Source organism: Macaca nemestrina, chromosome 14 (assembly GCF_043159975.1).
Source record: "Macaca nemestrina isolate mMacNem1 chromosome 14, mMacNem.hap1, whole genome shotgun sequence".
NCBI lineage: Eukaryota > Metazoa > Chordata > Mammalia > Primates > Cercopithecidae > Macaca > Macaca nemestrina.
The window spans coordinates 110,279,705-110,296,831 of NC_092138.1; the positions used below are offsets into that span (position 1 = coordinate 110,279,705).

At 56.6% G+C, this 17,127-nt stretch overlaps 3 protein-coding genes across 5 annotated transcripts in view; 2 read left to right on the top strand and 1 right to left on the bottom strand.

Annotated features, from left to right (window-relative positions):
• Positions 1–186: 186 nt before the first annotated feature.
• Positions 187–4,542, top strand: LOC105463972 (lipocalin 2). Of its 2 annotated transcripts, none has more exons than XM_011711491.2 (7): positions 187–399; positions 989–1,125; positions 2,675–2,754; positions 2,943–3,062; positions 3,252–3,353; positions 4,188–4,214; positions 4,350–4,542. In XM_011711491.2, the coding sequence occupies exons 1-6, from the start codon at positions 262–264 to the stop codon at positions 4,205–4,207; spliced, it is 597 nt and encodes a 198-aa protein (XP_011709793.1). In that variant the 5' UTR covers positions 187–261; the 3' UTR covers positions 4,208–4,214; positions 4,350–4,542. The 2 variants fall into 2 exon arrangements, with proteins under 2 accessions (XP_011709793.1, XP_011709792.1); XM_011711490.3 differs by having other exon boundaries at positions 4,398–4,542.
• A 7,783-nt stretch (positions 4,543–12,325) lies between these two features.
• On the top strand, positions 12,326–16,272 carry BBLN (bublin coiled coil protein). The gene is made up of 2 exons (XM_011711506.3): positions 12,326–12,549; positions 15,790–16,272. The coding sequence occupies exons 1-2, from the start codon at positions 12,471–12,473 to the stop codon at positions 15,960–15,962; spliced, it is 252 nt and encodes an 83-aa protein (XP_011709808.1). The 5' UTR covers positions 12,326–12,470; the 3' UTR covers positions 15,963–16,272.
• Positions 12,938–17,127, bottom strand: part of LOC105463973 (CDKN1A interacting zinc finger protein 1) — a 31,637-nt gene continuing 27,447 nt past the window's right edge. The window contains exon 17 of one of the 2 annotated variants that reach the window (XM_071078384.1): positions 12,938–15,293. In XM_071078384.1, coding sequence (XP_070934485.1) covers positions 15,285–15,293 — 9 coding nt within the window. In that variant the 3' untranslated portion in view covers positions 12,938–15,284. Of the gene's footprint in view, positions 15,294–15,601; positions 16,691–17,127 lie in introns of those variants that run through there. The other variant, XM_071078383.1, reaches the window with a different exon arrangement.

Genomic DNA, 17,127 nt, shown 5'->3' on the forward strand with positions numbered 1-17,127 from the left:
CTGCCAGAGGTGCCGCACTCTGGGAATGTCCCTCACTCGCCCCATCCTTCTGTCTTGCCCAATCCTGACCAGGGGCAGAAATCTTGCCAAGTGTTTCCGCATGAGTTGCTGGCAATTGCCTCATCTTCCTGGTCTTGGCAAAGGATGAATCAGCCCACGCTAGAGCCCATAAATAGGGCCACCCAGGTGAGCCTCTCACTCGCCCCCACTCCTGCCAGGCCCAGTAGCCACCACAGCGCCTGCTTCCTCAGCCCTGAAATCATGCCCCTAGGTCTCCTGTGGCTGGGCCTAGCCCTGTTGGGGGCCCTGCATGCCCAGGCCCAGGACTCCAGCTCAGACCTGATCCCGGCCCCACCTCTGAGCAAGGTCCCTCTGCAGCAGAACTTCCAGGACAACCAGGTAAGGGGCCAAGAGGGGCGCCTGCAGGCGGGGCCCGGGGAAGAGTGGGAGCAGAGGGGAGGAGAGGTGAAGAGACTCAGGAGGAGCGTTGGGCAGGACTCCAGGTTTCCAGGACGCCAGGAGTCCGAGGTCCAGGTTTCAGCTCACTGTGCCACCAGGGTCCCTGAAGGAAACCATGCCCCTTTCCCCCATCCCCACCCCCATCCCAGCCTGAACAGACTTCCCCAGGTCCACGTCCCCTCTCCCATAACCCCCATTGTCCAAGGAAGGTGGGAACACTTTTAGTCCCCCCCGCACAGATGAGGAAACTGAGGCTCAGGAAGGCCCACCAGCCATGTGCCTCCTCCTGTGAGGAGGTCACCCTCCTCCCTGCCAGACTCAGAACCGCCTCTTCCCCCAGGCCTCCCTTCTAGGCTGATGGCCTCCTGCGCCTGCCCCTTCACCAGTGCAGGTCCAGCCTGGGCCCTGCTGCCCAGCTAGAGGGGCTCGTGGTTCCAGGCTGGGCGGCTCAGAGGTGCCACAGGGACAGAGCTGGAGGGGTGGCTCCTAGGGCCACTCCTGGGCTGTGCCTATCATCAGTCCCCTGCAGTTCCAGGGGAAGTGGTATGTGGTAGGCCTGTCAGGGAATGCAGTTGGCAGAAAAGACGAAGCCCCGCTAAAGATGTATGCCACCATCTATGAGCTGAAAGAAGACAAGAGCTACAACGTCACCTCCATCCTGTTCAGGTGAGGGCTGACATCTCCTGGGGGTATGAGAGGCAGACTGATACCACAGGCAAGGGATGGCCAAAGCTGAGGGATCCTGTCGTTCACCTCACTGTTCTGCCTGGAATTCATCTGTGTTCATCCTTCCTGCGTTCCTTAGGGCAACGTTTATAGCGCAGACACACAGACAGTGGTAGCGATGGACACGCACAGTCGTTAGAAAACAAGACGGAGAGAGGAGGGGTGCCGGGAGCGGGAGGAGGGGACACCGGATCCAGCCTGGAACCCCACCCAGGGCCTTCATGGAGGGCTTCCAGGAAGGTGGTCTTAAAAGAGCCAACCTGCTTCAAAAGGAAGTGAGGGGTGTTCCCAGCAGGGGCCGGAGTCAGAAAGAGCCCCACTTCAGGAAGGAGCAAGCCATCACAGGGTCGCCCTGAGCAGAGCTGCTGAGCAGCCTGGCGGGGCAGGCAGCCACACTAGCACGTAGCACAGTCCTCAGGCCCTGCCCCGGCGGATCTGCTGCAGAGTGGCTTAGAGTTGGCTGCAGGGTGGGGAGACTTGGCGGGGTGCAGCTTGGGAGGTCGGGAGACCAGCGAAAGTGAAGCAGGGCCATCACAGGTGGGAGAGAACAGGTGCAGGGTGAAGGGGCAGGGAGCCAGGGATCAGCCGTTCCCAGTGGGTTTCTTTTTTCTTTTTCTTTTTTTTTTTTTTTGAGACGGAGTTTCACTCTTGTTGCCCAGGCTGGAGTGCAAGGGACGGTCTCGGCTCACCACAACCTCCACCTCAAGTGATTCTCCTGCCTCAGCCTCCCTAGTAGCTGGGATTATAGGCCTGTGCTACTATGCCCGGCTAATTTTGTATTTTTAGTAGAGACAGGGTTTCTCCATGTTGGCCAGGCTGGTCTTGAACTCCCGACCTCAGGTGATCCGCCTGCCTCGGCCTCCCAAAGTGCTGGGATTACAGGCGTGAGCCACCACACCCGGCCTCCCCAGTGGGTTTCTGACTGGCAGCTGAGTGGATTGGGATTAGGGCATTTGTGGAGCAAGGAGCAGAATACAGACAGGTTGGGGAGCTCAGCCCTGGGGTGTCAGGGGATGGGAAGTGGGAGGACTCAAGGATGAGGTCAGGTTTGACCCGAGAGGTAGAGGAACGGTTGGCGTGGAGCGGACTGGAAGTACCAAGGTGGATCCCCAGGAGAGGGTATAGGAAGAGAAGCAGCAAGCTGAGCGCAGGGGAGAAATGCAGGGTTGCTGTGTGTGTGGGGGGGAAACCACCCAGGGAGGCAGCCAAAGGAAAGAAGGACATGGGGTGCTGGAGGGTCTGAGCAGGGTCCAGGGGCCCCAGGCAGCAGACCCGGACGGACAGCCTGGGATCAGCTCGGGGGGAAGGCCCAGGCCCATCTCGGCTGGGTGGGGTAGGGCCCCTCCAGATAGTTGGGGATGAGCCATCACGGGTTGGGCCGGACTGAGAGCATCAGAACCCTGCTGCTGCCCTGGCCCCACCTTGTCCGGCACAGGAGGCCCAAGCCTGGGTTGTCTCCCCTCTCACCCACCCATCTCTCCCTCCCAAGGAAAGAGAAGTGTGACTACTGGATCAGAACTTTTGTTCCAGGTTCCCAGCCTGGCGAGTTCACACTGGGCAACATTCAGAGTGAGTCCTGAGTGAGGTGGGGCACTGAGCTGGGGCTCTGGGGAGCTGGGCGGGGGCACAGACCTTCCTGCCCCTCCACACGGATGTGTTGTATGGGGAGAAGCCCGAGCTGATGGGCTGGGGAGGGAGGGGGCAGCTCCCTCCTCCCATCCAGGGCAGGGCTGACCCCTCACCATCCATGCCTGCAGATCACCCTGGATTAACGAGTTACGTCGTTCGAGTGGTGAGCACCAACTACAAAGAGTATGCCATGGTGTTCTTCAAGAAGGTTTCTCAAAACAAGGAGTACTTCAAGATCACCCTCTACGGTGGGTCCTCTCCCATCCCCTCGGGGACTGGCTCCTGATCACACTTAGCTGGAGGGGAGGCCGGTCCCCACCTGCAGGAAGAGGTCATTCCATAGACCCTCCCTGAGGAAGGGATCTGAGGCCTCATCCACTCATTCAACGATATTTATGTGGTGTCTACCGGCCACTCACTGGCCATCTTGGTCACAGGGAGAACCAAGGAGCTGACTTCGGAACTAAAGGAGAACTTCATCCGCTTCTCCAAATCTCTGGGCCTCCCTGAAAACCACATCGTCTTCTCTGTCCCAATTGGTAATGGCCAGTCTGGATGAGGGGACGGGGACATGGGAACTGTTCAGGCGGGATGCTTCCCTGCCAGGGAGGAGGGAGAGGAGAGACTCAGTCCTCAGCTTCAGTCACCGGAGCAGTGGACGGTCCAGGAGCTCCTTGGAAGCCCCACTCTGGGTCCAGGAAGACTGTGCCCCACCCCAGGGTCTATGGGACTCCCAGGGACCCGGGCCCCAAGTGCTCTTTCCTGGCAGTTTAGCCAGGGTCTGCCCAGATGAGGATTTCAGACCCAGGCTCGAGTATCCATTTCTCAGTCTCACTGGCCTGACACCTCCGGCCACCCTCCGAGGCCCCCTTGTTCTGGGCCATCTTCCCCCACCCTCCCAGGCCTCATCACCCTGGGTTTTGCTGTCCTGGCTGTCCTCCCTCCCCTGGGGACTTGCTCACCACTGACTTGGGAGCTGTCCTTGACTCCAGGGAGCCTGGCTTGGGCAGGAGGCTCCAGTCAGGCCATTCAGAGAGCCACTGGCCTCCCCCAGACTGAGAGGCTGCCTGGACTAGTAAACAGGCGGGAGACCTGGGTGCCCGAGCAGCCTGGGGGCTGGGCCTCACTCAGGGCTCTCCCTCCCCAGGCCTTTCTCCCATATCCCCTGCCCCGCCATCTGCCCCTCTGTCGCCCCATCCCTGAAAGGAACCCCCCACATCTTCTGCAGCTGGGCCAGGTGGGGCAGGGGCTGCCCAGGGACAGTGCAGAGGAACTGGCAGTCAGGGATCACATACACACACTCACACGCGCACACACGCACACACACGCACACACACACAGCTGCCTGTTCTGACGGACTTTCTCCCCAACAGACCAGTGTATCGATGGCTGAGTGCACAGTGAGTGTGTCCGGGCGGCTGGGAGGGGGCTTGTGGGAGGCCAGGGTGCAGTGGGCTGGGGGTCTTGGGCCTGCCTTTGTTCTTCTCCCTGCCACCAGCACTGCTGCTGTCTTTATTCTGCTGTCCCCATCTCAGGTGCCTCCCATCTCCCCGCCCATCACCCTCATATCCACCTCTGTCCAGGGTGCCGCCAGCTGCCTCACCAGCCTGGACACCATTGAGGGAGCTGGGAGATGCTCCCCACCGTGCCACCCACCCAGCTGCTCCCCAGGCCACCCCGCTGATGGAGCCCCACCTTGTCCGCTAAATAAACATATGCCCCCAGGCCTCTGAGTCCACACTCTTTGACCCCTGGGTCTTTGAGGAAGGAGAGGGGCAAGGGGCTCCCACTAGCATCACTCCCAGGGTTTGCACCCCCAGGATGGAGCCCAGCGAACCCAGCCTGGGTGTTAGGGCTGCAGAGTGAAGACACAAGCCCCCCCCGCCCGTCATCACCAGCAGCTTTGTGGCTGACTGCCCTGAGTCCTTCCCACGTGGTGTAACACCGCACTCCCTCCTGTTATGACATGGAGCCCAGCCCCAGAGCAGCGGCAGTTCTCACATTCTCCTGCCTAGGAGGGTGCCCAGTCCATCGCAGACACACTGGGCCACACCCCATCAGAGTGTGGCAGGGGCATGCGCAGCTGGAGGCCATTCCAGGCAGAGAGGGTCGGCTCGGCTGGGGTGGTCCCTGGCCCTCTGCCGCCCACTGTGGGCCCCATGGGTGAGGAGCCACGTCCATGCTAACCCCGTTTCAGAGCGCTGCCCTTTACTCCACACCTCCCCGCCTGATGACATCCAGGCCACGTTGGGGGTGCATTCTGAAGCCAGGAGCAGGGCCAGGGGGAAGTGAGGAGTGGCTATGCCGCCAAGAATCCAGTTCCCCAGGACTCAGAGAGCTCCAGGCCTGCACTCATCACTTGGCTGCCCGTGTCAGGCCTGACAAGCCCTTGGTCCCCCACTGGCCACAGACGCAACCTCTGCAGGTTCACGTCACACACAGGCACTCCCTCCCTAGCCCCTTTTCCCGGTGCAAGGACAGAGGCCAGAGTGGGTGGGGTTCTGCGGAAACCCCATGGACAGACACACCACCCCGTTCACCCTCGGCTGGGCTAAGGAGAGATGCTGGTACTGTGAGTCAGCTCCAGCCTCGGACCCCAAGGAGCAGGACAGGCCTGAGACCCAGGCCCACCAAATGTTGCCAAAGCCTTGAAAGTCTGGTCCAGACTCCTGGAAGAGGCCAGCTTGGGGCAGCCCGGGCTTTGAGAGAAGGATGGGACTGTTCCCAAGCCCAGAGAGGCTCTGGGCTGAGAAAGGCACCCAAGGACTGCTAGCTGGCCAAGGGAGTGGACATCGCACCCAGCACGCCTGGCCCTTGGGCTCCAAATGGAGCAGCAGATCCAGTTTCCTAGCTTGGCCCAAGCAAGGCAGCTTCTTGTCGCCCCTGGGCCTGCTGAGCCTTTCAGGATCAAAAACTCTTAGGGCCTAGAAGGGCTTTGTGTTTCCTTCCAGGTGGCCAGAGGTTTGAGTTTCCTATTGCCACTATTGAAAGAGGCAGGATGGCCAGGCGCGGTGGTTCACACCTGTAATCCCAGCACTTTGGGAAGCCAAGGTGGGTGGATCACTAGGTCAGGATATCGAGACCAGCCTGGCCAACATGGTGAAACCTCGCCTCTACTAAAAATACAAAAAAATTAGCTGGGCGTCACAGCGCGCGCCTGTAGTCCCAGCTGCTTGGGAGGCTGAGGCAGGAGAATTGCTTGAACCCAGCAGGCAGAGGTTGCAGTGAGCTGAGATTGCGCCATTGCACTCCAGCCTGGGCAACAGAGCGAGCGAGACTACGTCTCAAAAAAAAAAAAAAAAAGGCCGGGCGCGGTGGCTCAAGCCTGTAATCCCAGCACTTTGGGAGGCCGAGACGGCAGATCACGAGGTCAGGAGATCGAGACCATCCTGGCTAACACAATGAAACCCCGTCTCTACTAAAAATAAAAAAAAAAAATTAGCCGGGCGAGGTGGCGGGCGCCTGTAGTCCCAGCTACTCGGGAGGCTGAGGCAGGAGAATGGCGTAAACCCGGGAGGCGGAGCTTGCAGTGAGCCGAGATAGCGCCACTGCACTCCAGCCTGGGCGACAGAGCGAGACTCCGTCTCAAAAAAAAAAAAAAAAAAAAAAAGGCAGGCAGACAAATATCTTGGCAGATAGGGGCAAGTCCCCGGTGAAACCCCACCTCCAAGCCAAAGACAGTTTAAAGCCTGAAAGCTATGCTACAACTCAAATCCATGGACCAGATTAAGACCCTGTCATCCTACTTGGCATGCTTTCCTCTGATTGATCCCCACCCTTCACCTATTTTACATTTTAAATATACCTCCCCATCCCTAAACATTTTTTTTTTTTTTTTGAGACGGAGTCTTACTCTGTCGCCCAGGCTCAAGTGCAGTGGCATGATCTCAGCTCACTGAAAGCTCCCCCTCCTGGGTTCACACCATTCTCCTGCCTCAGCTTCCCAAATAGCTGGGACTACAGGCGCCCGCGACCACGCCTGGCTAATTTTTTGTATTTTTAGTAGAGATGGGGTTTGCACTGTGTTAGCCAGGATGGTCTCGATCTCCTGACCTCATGATCTGCCCGCTTCAACCTCCCAAAGTGCTGGGATTACAGGCATGAGCCACTGCGCCTGGCCTGTTTTTTTTTTTGTTTGTTTGTTTTGTTTTGTTTTGTTTTTTAAAGACACGGAGTCTTGCACTATCACCCAGGCTGGATGGAGTGAAGTAGCAAAATCTTGGCTCACTGCAACCTCCACTTCCCGGGTTCAAGAGATTCTCCTGCCTCAGACTCCCAAGTAGCTAGGATTACAGGTGCCCACCACCATGCCCAGCTAATTTTTTGTTTTTGTATTTTTAGTAGAGACAGGGTTTCACCATGTTGGCCAGGCTGGTCTCAAACTCCTGACCTCGTGATTTGCCCGCCTCAGCCTCCCAAAGTGCCTAACTGGTTTTTTATACTGTCATGCCCACCTTTGAGTAGTGCCTTTGTTTTAGCCTTTTTTGCATACTCACAAGCCAGTCAGCATGCATTCCCCATTCTGAGTCCAGAAAAGCCCAGGACCCAGCCACACTGAGGGAGAGACTGCCCAACTTGGGGTGCGGGACCACCTTCACATCCCCTCTTTGCTGAGAGCTGTTCCATCACTCAACAAAATCATTCTCTGTCCTCCTCACCATTTGACTGGATACAGCATATCCTCATTCTTCTTGGATTCGGGACAAGAGCTTGGGACCCACCAAGTGAGGGTACAAAGAAAGCTGTAACAGTGGTGGGGTTGAGCCGGCTCTGGAGCCACAGGCCAGAGCAGATAACAGGGCTGACATCTGCCTGGGCAGGGGTGTCACTGGCTGGGGGTTTCCAGCTGGTAGAATGACCAAGAAAAATCCTGTGTCACTATCACAAATCACCACAAACTGTGGGTTTAAAACAACACCTATATATTCGCTTTCAGTTCTGGAGGTCAGAAGTTTGAAACCAGTTTCACTGGGCAGAAATGAGTGTCCACAGAGCTGTGCTCCCTCCAGAGGCTCTCAGGGAAGCTGCTCCCTGCCTTTCCCAGCTTCTCATGCTGTCTTCCTTGCACCCTTTAGTCTCTGGCTCCTTCCTCCTTCAAAGGCAGCGGAGCATCAGCAAATCTCTTTCTCTGCTGAGGGCCTCACTCTCAGTCAAGGAGGGCAGGCTTGGCCGGGCGCAGTGGCTCAAGCCTGTAATCCCAGCACTTCAGGAGGCTGAGACGGGTGGATCACGAGGTCAGGAGATCGAGACCATCCTGGCTAACACGGTGAAACCCCGTCTCTACTAAAAAATACAAAAAACTAGCCAGGCAAGGTGGCGGGCGCCTGTAGGGAGGCTGAGGCAGCAGAATGGCGTGAACTCGGGAGGCGGAGCTTGCAGTGAGCTGAGATCCGGCCACTGCACTCCAGCCTGGGCGACAGAGCGAGACTCCGTCTCCAAAAAAAAAAAAAAAAAAAGGAGGGCAGGCTAGGCTGGGCACCACGGCTCACATCTGTCATCTGAGCATGTGGGGAGGCTGAGGTGGGAGGATCACTTGAGCCCAGGAGTTTGAGATCAGCCTGGGCAAGATGGTGAAACCCTCAATCTATAAAAATAAAAATACTAGCTGGGTGTGGTGGTGGTGCACCTGTAGTCTCAGCTAATCCAGAGGCTGAGGTGGGGAGTTTGAGGCTGCAGGGAACTATGATTGTACCATTGCACTACAGCCTGGGCCACACAGCAAGACCCTGTCTCTAAAAAAAAAAAAAAAAAATATTAAAAAAATTAAGCTTTAAAAAGGAGGTGAGCCTGACCTGGATGAGAGGCCATTCCCCAAAATTCTTTGGGTGCTGGTTCAGTGTCCTTCTTGCTCTCGCTCAATCTACTTCAGGGAGAAGGCAGGGCTGACCATGTGCAAGTCGGTGGAGACCCTCACAGCAGACTTCAGACTCCACCATGCCCCTGCCTTCCTCAGGTAGAACAGTGAAGGTGGCTTCTGGGACAAGAGAGTATTCCACCCCATTGTCACTGTCTGGGATACACGCTTGGGCCTGATCTGGCATTGAGGATGGCCTGCCCACAGGGACAGCCAGTGTGAGACCAGGTCCAGGCTGCTGCAGCCATGAGACCTCCATGCACTATAGCTACTGGAGTCCCAGTAGGTGACCCCTCTGCCTAGAACGTGGGCCTAATTCTCAGCTGGACCCCTGGTCAGGATCATAGCTCTGGGTCCAACCCAGGGGTGACACTTGCCAGCTGGGTGACTGTGGGCAAGCCGCCCTCTCCTAGCTGGGAAGTGGAGTGTGGGATGACAGCAGCTGGGCCGATTATCATGAAGCCTTTCTTGATGAGCAGTCTGTGAAGCACTCTGCCCACGGCCCTCCACCCTCCACTGCAGCACCCACAGGAGGGGGCGGCAAACCTTTCCTTTATTGGAGAATGTGACACACAGTCCTGGGTGGGTTTGAGGTGAGCTTGAACTAAGGGTAGCCTCACCCCTGTCCTGCTCCTGTCCCAGTTAAGGGGCTCTTCCTAAAATGAACTATTCCTACTTCTCTTTATTTAAAAAAAAAATTAAATCTAGCCAGGCATGGTGGTTTACACCTATAACTTTGTGGGGCCGAGGCGGGTGGACCACCTGAGGTCAGGAGTTCGAGACCAGCCTGGCCAACATGGTGAAACTAAAAATACAAAAATTAGCCAGGCATGGTGGCACACACCTGTAATCCCAGCTACTTGGGAGGCTGAGGCAGGAAAATTGCTTGAACCCAGGATGCAGAGGTTGCAGTGAGCCGACATCGCACCACTGCACTCCAGCCTGGGCGACAGAGGGAGACTCTATCTCCAAAAAAAAAAAATTTAAACTTTAATTTTTTTTCTCTTTGACTTCTCAAAGTTCAACTTATAAAGGTAGCTCCAGGGGCCAGGCGCGTTGGCTCACGCCTGTAATCCCAGCACTTTGGGAGGCCGAGGCGGGTGGATCACGAGGTCAAGAGATCGAGACCATCCTGGCCAACATTGTGAAACCCCGTCTCTACTAAAAGTACAAAAATTAGCTGGGCGTGGCGGTGCGCACCTGTAGTCCCAGCTACTCTGGAGGCTGAGGCAGGAGAATTGCTTGAACCTGGGAGGTGGAGGTTGCAGTGACCCAAGATCATTGTAGTCCAGCCTGGCGACAGGGCAAGACTCCGTCTCAAAAACAAAAACAAAAAAGGTAGGTCCAGGACAGGCACCGTGGCTCACACCTGTAATCCCAGCACCTTGGGAAGCCGAGACAGGTGGATCACTTGAAGTCAGAAATTTGAGACCAGCCAGGGCAACATGGTGAAACCCCAACTCTACTAAAAATAAAAAAAAATCAGTCGGGTGTGGTGGCATGCACCTGTAATCCCAGCTACTAGGGAGGCTGAGGCACAAGAATTACTTGAACCCGGGGAGGAGAAGTTGCAGTGAGCTGAGATCATGCCACTGCACTCCAGCCTGGGCAACAGAGCGAGACTCTGTCTCAAAACAAACAAACAACAAACAAACAAAGGTAGGTCTGCTCCAGGCCAAACTTTCTTTTTTTTTTTTTTTTTTGGAAACGGAGTTTCTCTTTGTTGTCCAGGCTGGAGTGCAGTGGTGCAATCTCAGCTCACTGCAACCTCTGCCTCCCGGGTTCAAGTGATTCTCCTGCCTCAGCCTCCTGAGTAGCTGGGATTACAGGCGCACGCCACCACACCCGGTTTATTTTTGTATTTTTAGTAGAAATGGGGTTTCGCCATGTTGGTCAGGCTGGTCTCAAACTCCTGACCTCGTGATCCGCCTGCCTCAGCCTCCCAAAGTGCTGAGATTACAGGCATGAGCCACTGCACCCGGCCTCACATTTAATTTTTTTTATTTTTATTTTTTGAGATGAAGTATCACCCTGTCACCCAGGCTGGAGTGCAAGGGCACGATCTCTGGTCACTGCAACTTCTGCCTCCCAATTCAAGTGATTCTCCTGCCTCAGCCTCCTGAGTAGCTGCAACTATAGGGGTGTGCCACCAAACCTGGCTAATTAAACTTTTTAAAAATTAATTAATTAATTATTATTTTTAAAGACAGAGTCTCACTCTGTCACCCAGGCTATAGTGCAGTGGTGCAGTCATAGCTCACTGCAGCCTCGAACTCCTGGGCCCAAGTGATCCTCCTGCCTTAGCCTCCCAAGCAGCTTCGACTAAGGTGCATGCCACCAGGTCTGGCTAATTTTTTTTGTACTTTCCGTAGAGACGGGGGACTGAGTCTCACTATGTTTCCCAGGCTGGTCTCCAACTCCTAGGCTCAAGCAATCCTCTCATCTCAGCCTCCCAAAGTGCTGGGATTACAGGTGGGAGCCATCCCGCCTAATGTTCCTGTTTCTCTTGTCCAGAGCTGGAGTCCAGCCTGATTCCCACCCACAGGTTGTAACCAATGAGCCCTAAGAGAAGCGCTGGCTGGCTGGGCGCGGTGGCTCACGCCTGTAATCCCAGCACTTTGGGAGGCCGAGACGGGCGGAACACGAGGTCAGGAGATCGAGACCATCCTGGCTAGCACAGTGAAACCCCGTCTCTACTAAAAAATACAAAAAAATTAGCCGGGCGAGGTGGCGGGCGCCTGTAGTCCCAGCTACTCGGGAGGCTGAGGCAGGAGAATGGCGTGAACCTGGGAGGCGGAGCTTGCAGTGAGCTGAGATCCGGCCACTGTACTCCAGCCTGGGCAACAGAGCGAGACTCCGTCTCAAAAAAAAAAAAAAAAAAAAAAGAGAAGCGCTGGAGACCAGGAAGGCCCAGATCCAGGGGTAGGGGTGTTGGGTCCTCTCCATTGGGGTGCAGGCAGAGAGGCGAGGAGGAAGGACACCCTTCGTGACTCTCAGCGAGGCTGTGAAGAGGAATGTCCTGAAGCCACAGGAGGTATGGAAACCCCGTTTCCAAGGCTGGGCCCAGTAGCTCATGCCGGTAACCCCAGCATTTTGGGAGGCCGAGGCGGGTGGATGGCTCGAGCTCAGGAGTTCGAGAGCAGCCTGGGCAACATGGCGAAACCCCCGTCTCCAAAAAATACAATAGCCAGCGTGGTGCACCCGCCTGTAGTCCAGCCACTCTGGAGGCTGAGGTGGCAGGATCGCTTCAGGCTGGGAGACAGAGGTTGCAGTGAGCCGAGATCACCCCACTGCATTCCAGCCTGGAAGACAGAGCCAGACCCTATCTCAAAAAATAACAAGGAAACCCGTTTTCGATTTCGCCCAGGCGGAGGGGTCGAAGCAGCAGATGGGCTTGGGAGGTCTCCCGCCCCTCCTCCTGGAGCTCCCTACTCCTAGGCTTTTCCAGGGACAGCACCGTGGTGGCCCCGCCCAGCGCCCAGGAGACGGGTGAAGCCAGCGGCGGAATGGGCGGAGTTCGACTGTGAGGCAGGTGGAGGTGGGACTCCGGCGGTGGGGGCGGAGTCTGGACGCGGGGCGGGGGCGGAGTTCCGGCTGGGGGGCGGGGCGGGGCGGAGCGAGATCTGCGGGATTCCGGCTTCAGGGGTGGGGCCCCGGCCTCTGGGCGGAGATCTGCTGCCGCGTTCCACCCTTCCGGCCCGGTGTTCTATCCACCGCCTCCACCTTCCATCCGGCGCCGGCTTTCGGCGCGACGGTCGCCGCGTTCCATCGTCGCGCGGCCCTTCGGGCGCCCGAGCCCGCAATGTCGGGCCCCAACGGGGACCTGGGGATGCCGGTGGAGGCGGGAGCGGAAGGCGAGGAGGATGGCTTCGGGGAAGCAGGTGACCCGAGGGGGCTGCTGGAGCAACCTTGCTTTTTCGGGGCTGCCCTCCCGGGAAGGGGAATCGGGATGGGGTCTTGGAAGGGAACAAAGAACCCACCCCATTCCGCCCCGAGTGGGTCCGGAGTTGTAGGTGCTGTCTCGGATGCAGGGCGAGCACCCGCGAGCCGGTCGCCAGCTCCGTGAGAGCTGCGGGTCACCAGTCCCCTTTTACAGATGGGGAAATTGAGGCAGCTTCGGGGACACTCGCCCTTGTGGGCCTTGCTCCACCACTTCCTTCAGTCCTGGGGGGAGACCGAGGCACCTGAGGGAGGCAGGGTTGAGCTTGGCCGGCTTGGCTTAGCGGAGAGGCCGGGCTGGGGCGTGGGGTTGGGGGGGCGCGGGGGCGTCGCTCTGCCGAGTCAGCATCCCCAGCCACTTGGCTTTGCTGGTGTAGCCTCGCAGCCTTGCCAAATGTCAGCAGCTTACAGAGCAGCCTTTTGCGTGCTTACAAGTGCAGGGGTGGGGTGTGGAGAGAGAACCATCAGCTCCCTTCTCACATTCTTCAGCCTCAGTTTCCCCCTCTATAAAATAGGAATAATGATTAGTGTGTCTCCTGCACCGGGATGTGTCAGCATTAAATGCAAAAAATAAATGGAAAATGCTTAGCAGGTTCTAGCATGCAAGAGTTCAGTAAATGGTTATTGTCATTATTCTCTTTGGTAAAGATTGGCATGTTAACATACACTGAGGATTTAGTAAATGTGGTGTAAGTATGGCGCATGCTCTTTGTTTTGTTTGGGGTAACAGCTTTATTGAGCTATACAACTTACCCATTTAAACTGTACAGTTCAGTGGGCTTTTGTGTATTCCCAGGGCTGTGCATCCATCACCACAATAGTTTTAGGTAGGTTTGCATTGGGCAATGCTGTTGGGAGCATCAGGAAGAGCTTCCCAGGAGGTCACATTGAGTGGATGCTGGCAGACAGGACTTAGAACAGTGGTGTCCCAGGCAGAAGCAAAGGCTTGGAACTGGGAAGTACCCTTGACACAGATAAAGCCTGGCCTGGAGGGGTGTGGGGCACCTGCCTCCCCAATTCCTCCTCCCAGCCCGTATCCCAGGACACAGAATTCAAAATATTGATAATAATGATCATCCACTAAGTACTAGCTGTGGCCAGATCCTGTCTGAACTTTTTTTTTTTTTTTTTTGAGTTGGAGTCTTGCTCTGTTGCCCAGGCTGGAGTACAGTGCATGATCCTGGCTCACTGCAACCTCTGCCTTCTGGGTTCAAGCGATTTTCATGTCTCAGCCTCCCAAGTAGCTGGGACTATAAGTGACCACCACGCCTGGCTATTTTTTTTTTTTTTTTTGAGACGGAGTCTCGCTCTGTCGCCCAGGCTGGAATGCAGTGGCCGGATCTCAGCTCACTGCAAGCTCTGCCTCCTGGGTTTACGCCACTCTCCTGCCTCAGCCTCCCGAGTAGCTGGGACTACAGGCACCCGCCACCTTGCCTGGCTAGCTTTTTGTATTTTTTAGTAGAGACGGGGTTTCACCGTGTTAGCCAGGATGGTCTCGATCTCTTGACCTCGTGATCTGCCCATTTTGGCCTCCCAAAGTGCTGGGATTACAGGATTTTTATATATTTTTAGTAGAGACAGTGTTTCACCATGTTGGCCAGGCTGGTCTCGAACTCCTGACCTCAGGTAATCCACCCGCCTTGGCTTCCCAAAATGATGGGATTACAGGCGTGAGCCACCACGCTGGCCACTGTCTGAACTCTTGATATGTTTGAATCCTCACAACCACCCAGTTTTCCCTTTTTTCCAGAAAGGTGCAACAACTTTCTGGGGTAAAGCAGAGCTGGAATTCAAACCCAAGTGCCCCTGACCTCCAAGTCCAATCCTGAGTTTCAACTCTGTTACCAACCTGGAGGATCCTGGGCAGGTTCCTTCGGAGGCCTTGGTTTCCCTAGCTATATACCACGAGGGGGTTGGACTTTAAGATGCAGCCAATTTCCCAGGACTCTGTCCTCTGTGAGGGTGGCTGGGAATGGGTGCCCTTTCCCAGAACACAGGCACAAGTGCACCCATAACCCAGATAGGCTCCTCCAGCTCCTCCACTGGCTGCTTCCCTCTTGGTCTCAAGCTGGCAGCTGAGTGTATCTGAGTCATGGGCTGGCTCAGAACTGGGTCCCGCAGTGGGCACAGGCCCAGACCTTGAGTCCTCAGGGACACTGTGTTGCTGAGCAAGGCAGCTCTGGAGTGGCCGTGGAGGGGAGGGAGTGATGGTTTCTAGTGGAGATCAGGGAAGACTTCTTGGAGGAGGCATTTTGAGCTGGTCCTTGATGGGCTGTTGTGGTTGAGGCATTCTAGGTTGCAGGGATAGTTGAGCAATGGCGGAGAGGCTGGAAAGTCAGAGGCTTCATTCATTCACTCACTCAGTCATTCAACAAATGCTTATTGCAAAACTGTGAGGGTGCCAGGGAGCCAGCAGCGAACACAGGACCATTCAGCTTTCATGGGGAAACAGAACAGCACTCAGATAAGCACAGCAGTCAATCCTGGAGAGGGTCGTGGAGGGCTGAGGAGGGCTAGGGGCTCAGCATAGAGGCCTGATCCAGTCTGGGGCATTGGGTGGGCTCCCGGTGGTGACATCCATACTGAGACTTGAAGGATGAGTGGGACTCATCCAGGAGGAGAGGAGGGAAGGAAGATGGGAGGACCCAGCACATTCCAGGCAGAGACAGCAGCATGTTCAAAGGGCCTGAGGTAGGTAAAGGCAGGTGTGAGAGAGGGAAGGAAGAGGCAGGGAGGCAGGGCTAGCTAGGAGGCAGGGGCTGGGAGACTCCGCTGGGTATTTTACCCTGAGGGAGCCACAGAAGGGCTGGCAAACAGGGCCCATCTGGGGACAGGGGCCTTGAATGCCCAACTCAGGAATGTGGGCTCTGGCCACTAAGCAGCTGCTGCAGAAAGTGCAGAGACTTGGCACCTGGCCGGACTTCCCATGTAGGACACTGGCTTGCCACCCTGTGACCACCCTAACCCTAGAAAAAAGGATGCAGTACTCAGGTGTCATTCATTCAAAGCCATTCCTCTTTTGGTATCCACCCATTTTTCCAGACGGTGACACTGAGGCTCAGGAAGGAGTAGGGACTTGCACAAAGCCCTTTGGGAAGCAGGCTGGGAAACGGTGGAGGGAGGGTGGCCATTAGCCCCAAGGAGACACAGGATCTGGGCTCTGTCTTTCGCCTTCCTCCCAGAATACGCTGCCATCAACTCCATGCTGGACCAGATCAACTCCTGTCTGGACCACCTGGAGGAGAAGAACGACCACCTCCACGCCCGCCTCCAGGAGCTGCTGGAGTCCAACCGGCAGACACGCCTGGAGTTCCAGCAGCAGCTCGGGGAGGCCCCCAGTGATGCCAGCCCCTAGGCTCCAAGAGCCCCCAACCGGGACCCAACCCTGCTTCCCTGGGCTAGGCTCTGGCCTGGGTACTCACCTCCTGGCTTAGACACCTTCTCAAGGGCTGGTCTTCAGGGTCCCCTGGTGGGTCTGCCTACCTGGACCACCCTTCCTGCCTGGGCCTCCCCTTGGCCTACCTGGGCCAGCCCCCACTGCCTGGCATCCCCTCCTGGGGCCAAGAGTGGGGCCTGCAACCCACCCACATGCCTGCCCACCCAACTCCTGGGCACTCCCCACTCTGCCCAGGCCTTGAGTGTCCACATTAAATGGGTCTCCCACACCGCTGTGCCTCTCTCCTCTGTATCCCAGGACGAGAACCCCAGGAGCTGCTGGAGGTGAACAGGGCCATCTAGGTGTTCAGGTGTTGATCATGTACTGGCGGCTCAGAGGCCAGGTGGTGGGGCTGGGGTTCTTGGTCACCTGTACTTCTGGACACAGAAGGTGCAGGTGAGGGCAGGGCTTCCTCCCTACCTGGTACATTCCTGGCCAGCAGCTGCGTCCTAGCCCAGAAGCCCAACTGAGGCTGCTGGACAGGCTGTGGGACCTTGTGTGATGCTCTCAGCCTCTCTGGGTACTAAGGCCTTTTGCCAAGACAGCCAACACCAAGACATGCTATGCAGCCTCCGCATTGCCCTCCTACTCCTGGCCTGTCTCCCCAGTAACAGGGTTGGTCTGGTCATTTATCTCTCTGGGTCTTTCTAATGAGGAAATAGCAGAAGTAAAGGGCCAACTCAGCCCGAGCCCTATCCACCCATGATTCATCTTATGGCCGCCTGACCAGGAGGGCGGGGTGCCTGCTAGTGAACCGAGAAGAGAACCAGAGGGCCTGAGCAGCAAGGACCCCACTCCTGCACTCCAAAGGGTGCAGCTGGAGAGCCAGGCCAGCATGGGTCAGAGAGGTCAGGCCCAGGTCAAATCCCAGCCACTTAGCAACTGCGTGGCCTTCAGCAAGTCACTTGACCTTGCCAGGCCTCCAGCCAAAGGAACTTCCCCAGGTCTGATATGTTATTAAGAGGGAAACTTGGCCAGGCACAGTGGCTCACACCTATAATGCCAGCAGTTTGGAATGCCACGGTGGGTGGATTGCTCGAGCCCAGGAATTTGAGACCAGCCTGGGCAACATGGCGAAACACCA

What these genes read in the sequence shown, in the direction of transcription:
- LOC105463972 (XM_011711491.2), top strand. Translation starts at nt 262, where the DNA reads ATGCCCCTAGGTCTCCTGTGGCTGGGCCTAGCCCTGTTGGGGGCCCTG. An exon ending in AGAACTTCCAGGACAACCAG is followed by an intron (nt 400 to 988) that starts GTAAGGGGCCAA and finishes AGTCCCCTGCAG; the next exon opens with TTCCAGGGGAAGTGGTATGT. An exon ending in CTTCAAGATCACCCTCTACG is followed by an intron (nt 3,063 to 3,251) that starts GTGGGTCCTCTC and finishes TCTTGGTCACAG; the next exon opens with GGAGAACCAAGGAGCTGACT.
- BBLN (XM_011711506.3), top strand. Translation starts at nt 12,471, where the DNA reads ATGTCGGGCCCCAACGGGGACCTGGGGATGCCGGTGGAGGCGGGAGCG. An exon ending in GGATGGCTTCGGGGAAGCAG is followed by an intron (nt 12,550 to 15,789) that starts GTGACCCGAGGG and finishes CCTTCCTCCCAG; the next exon opens with AATACGCTGCCATCAACTCC.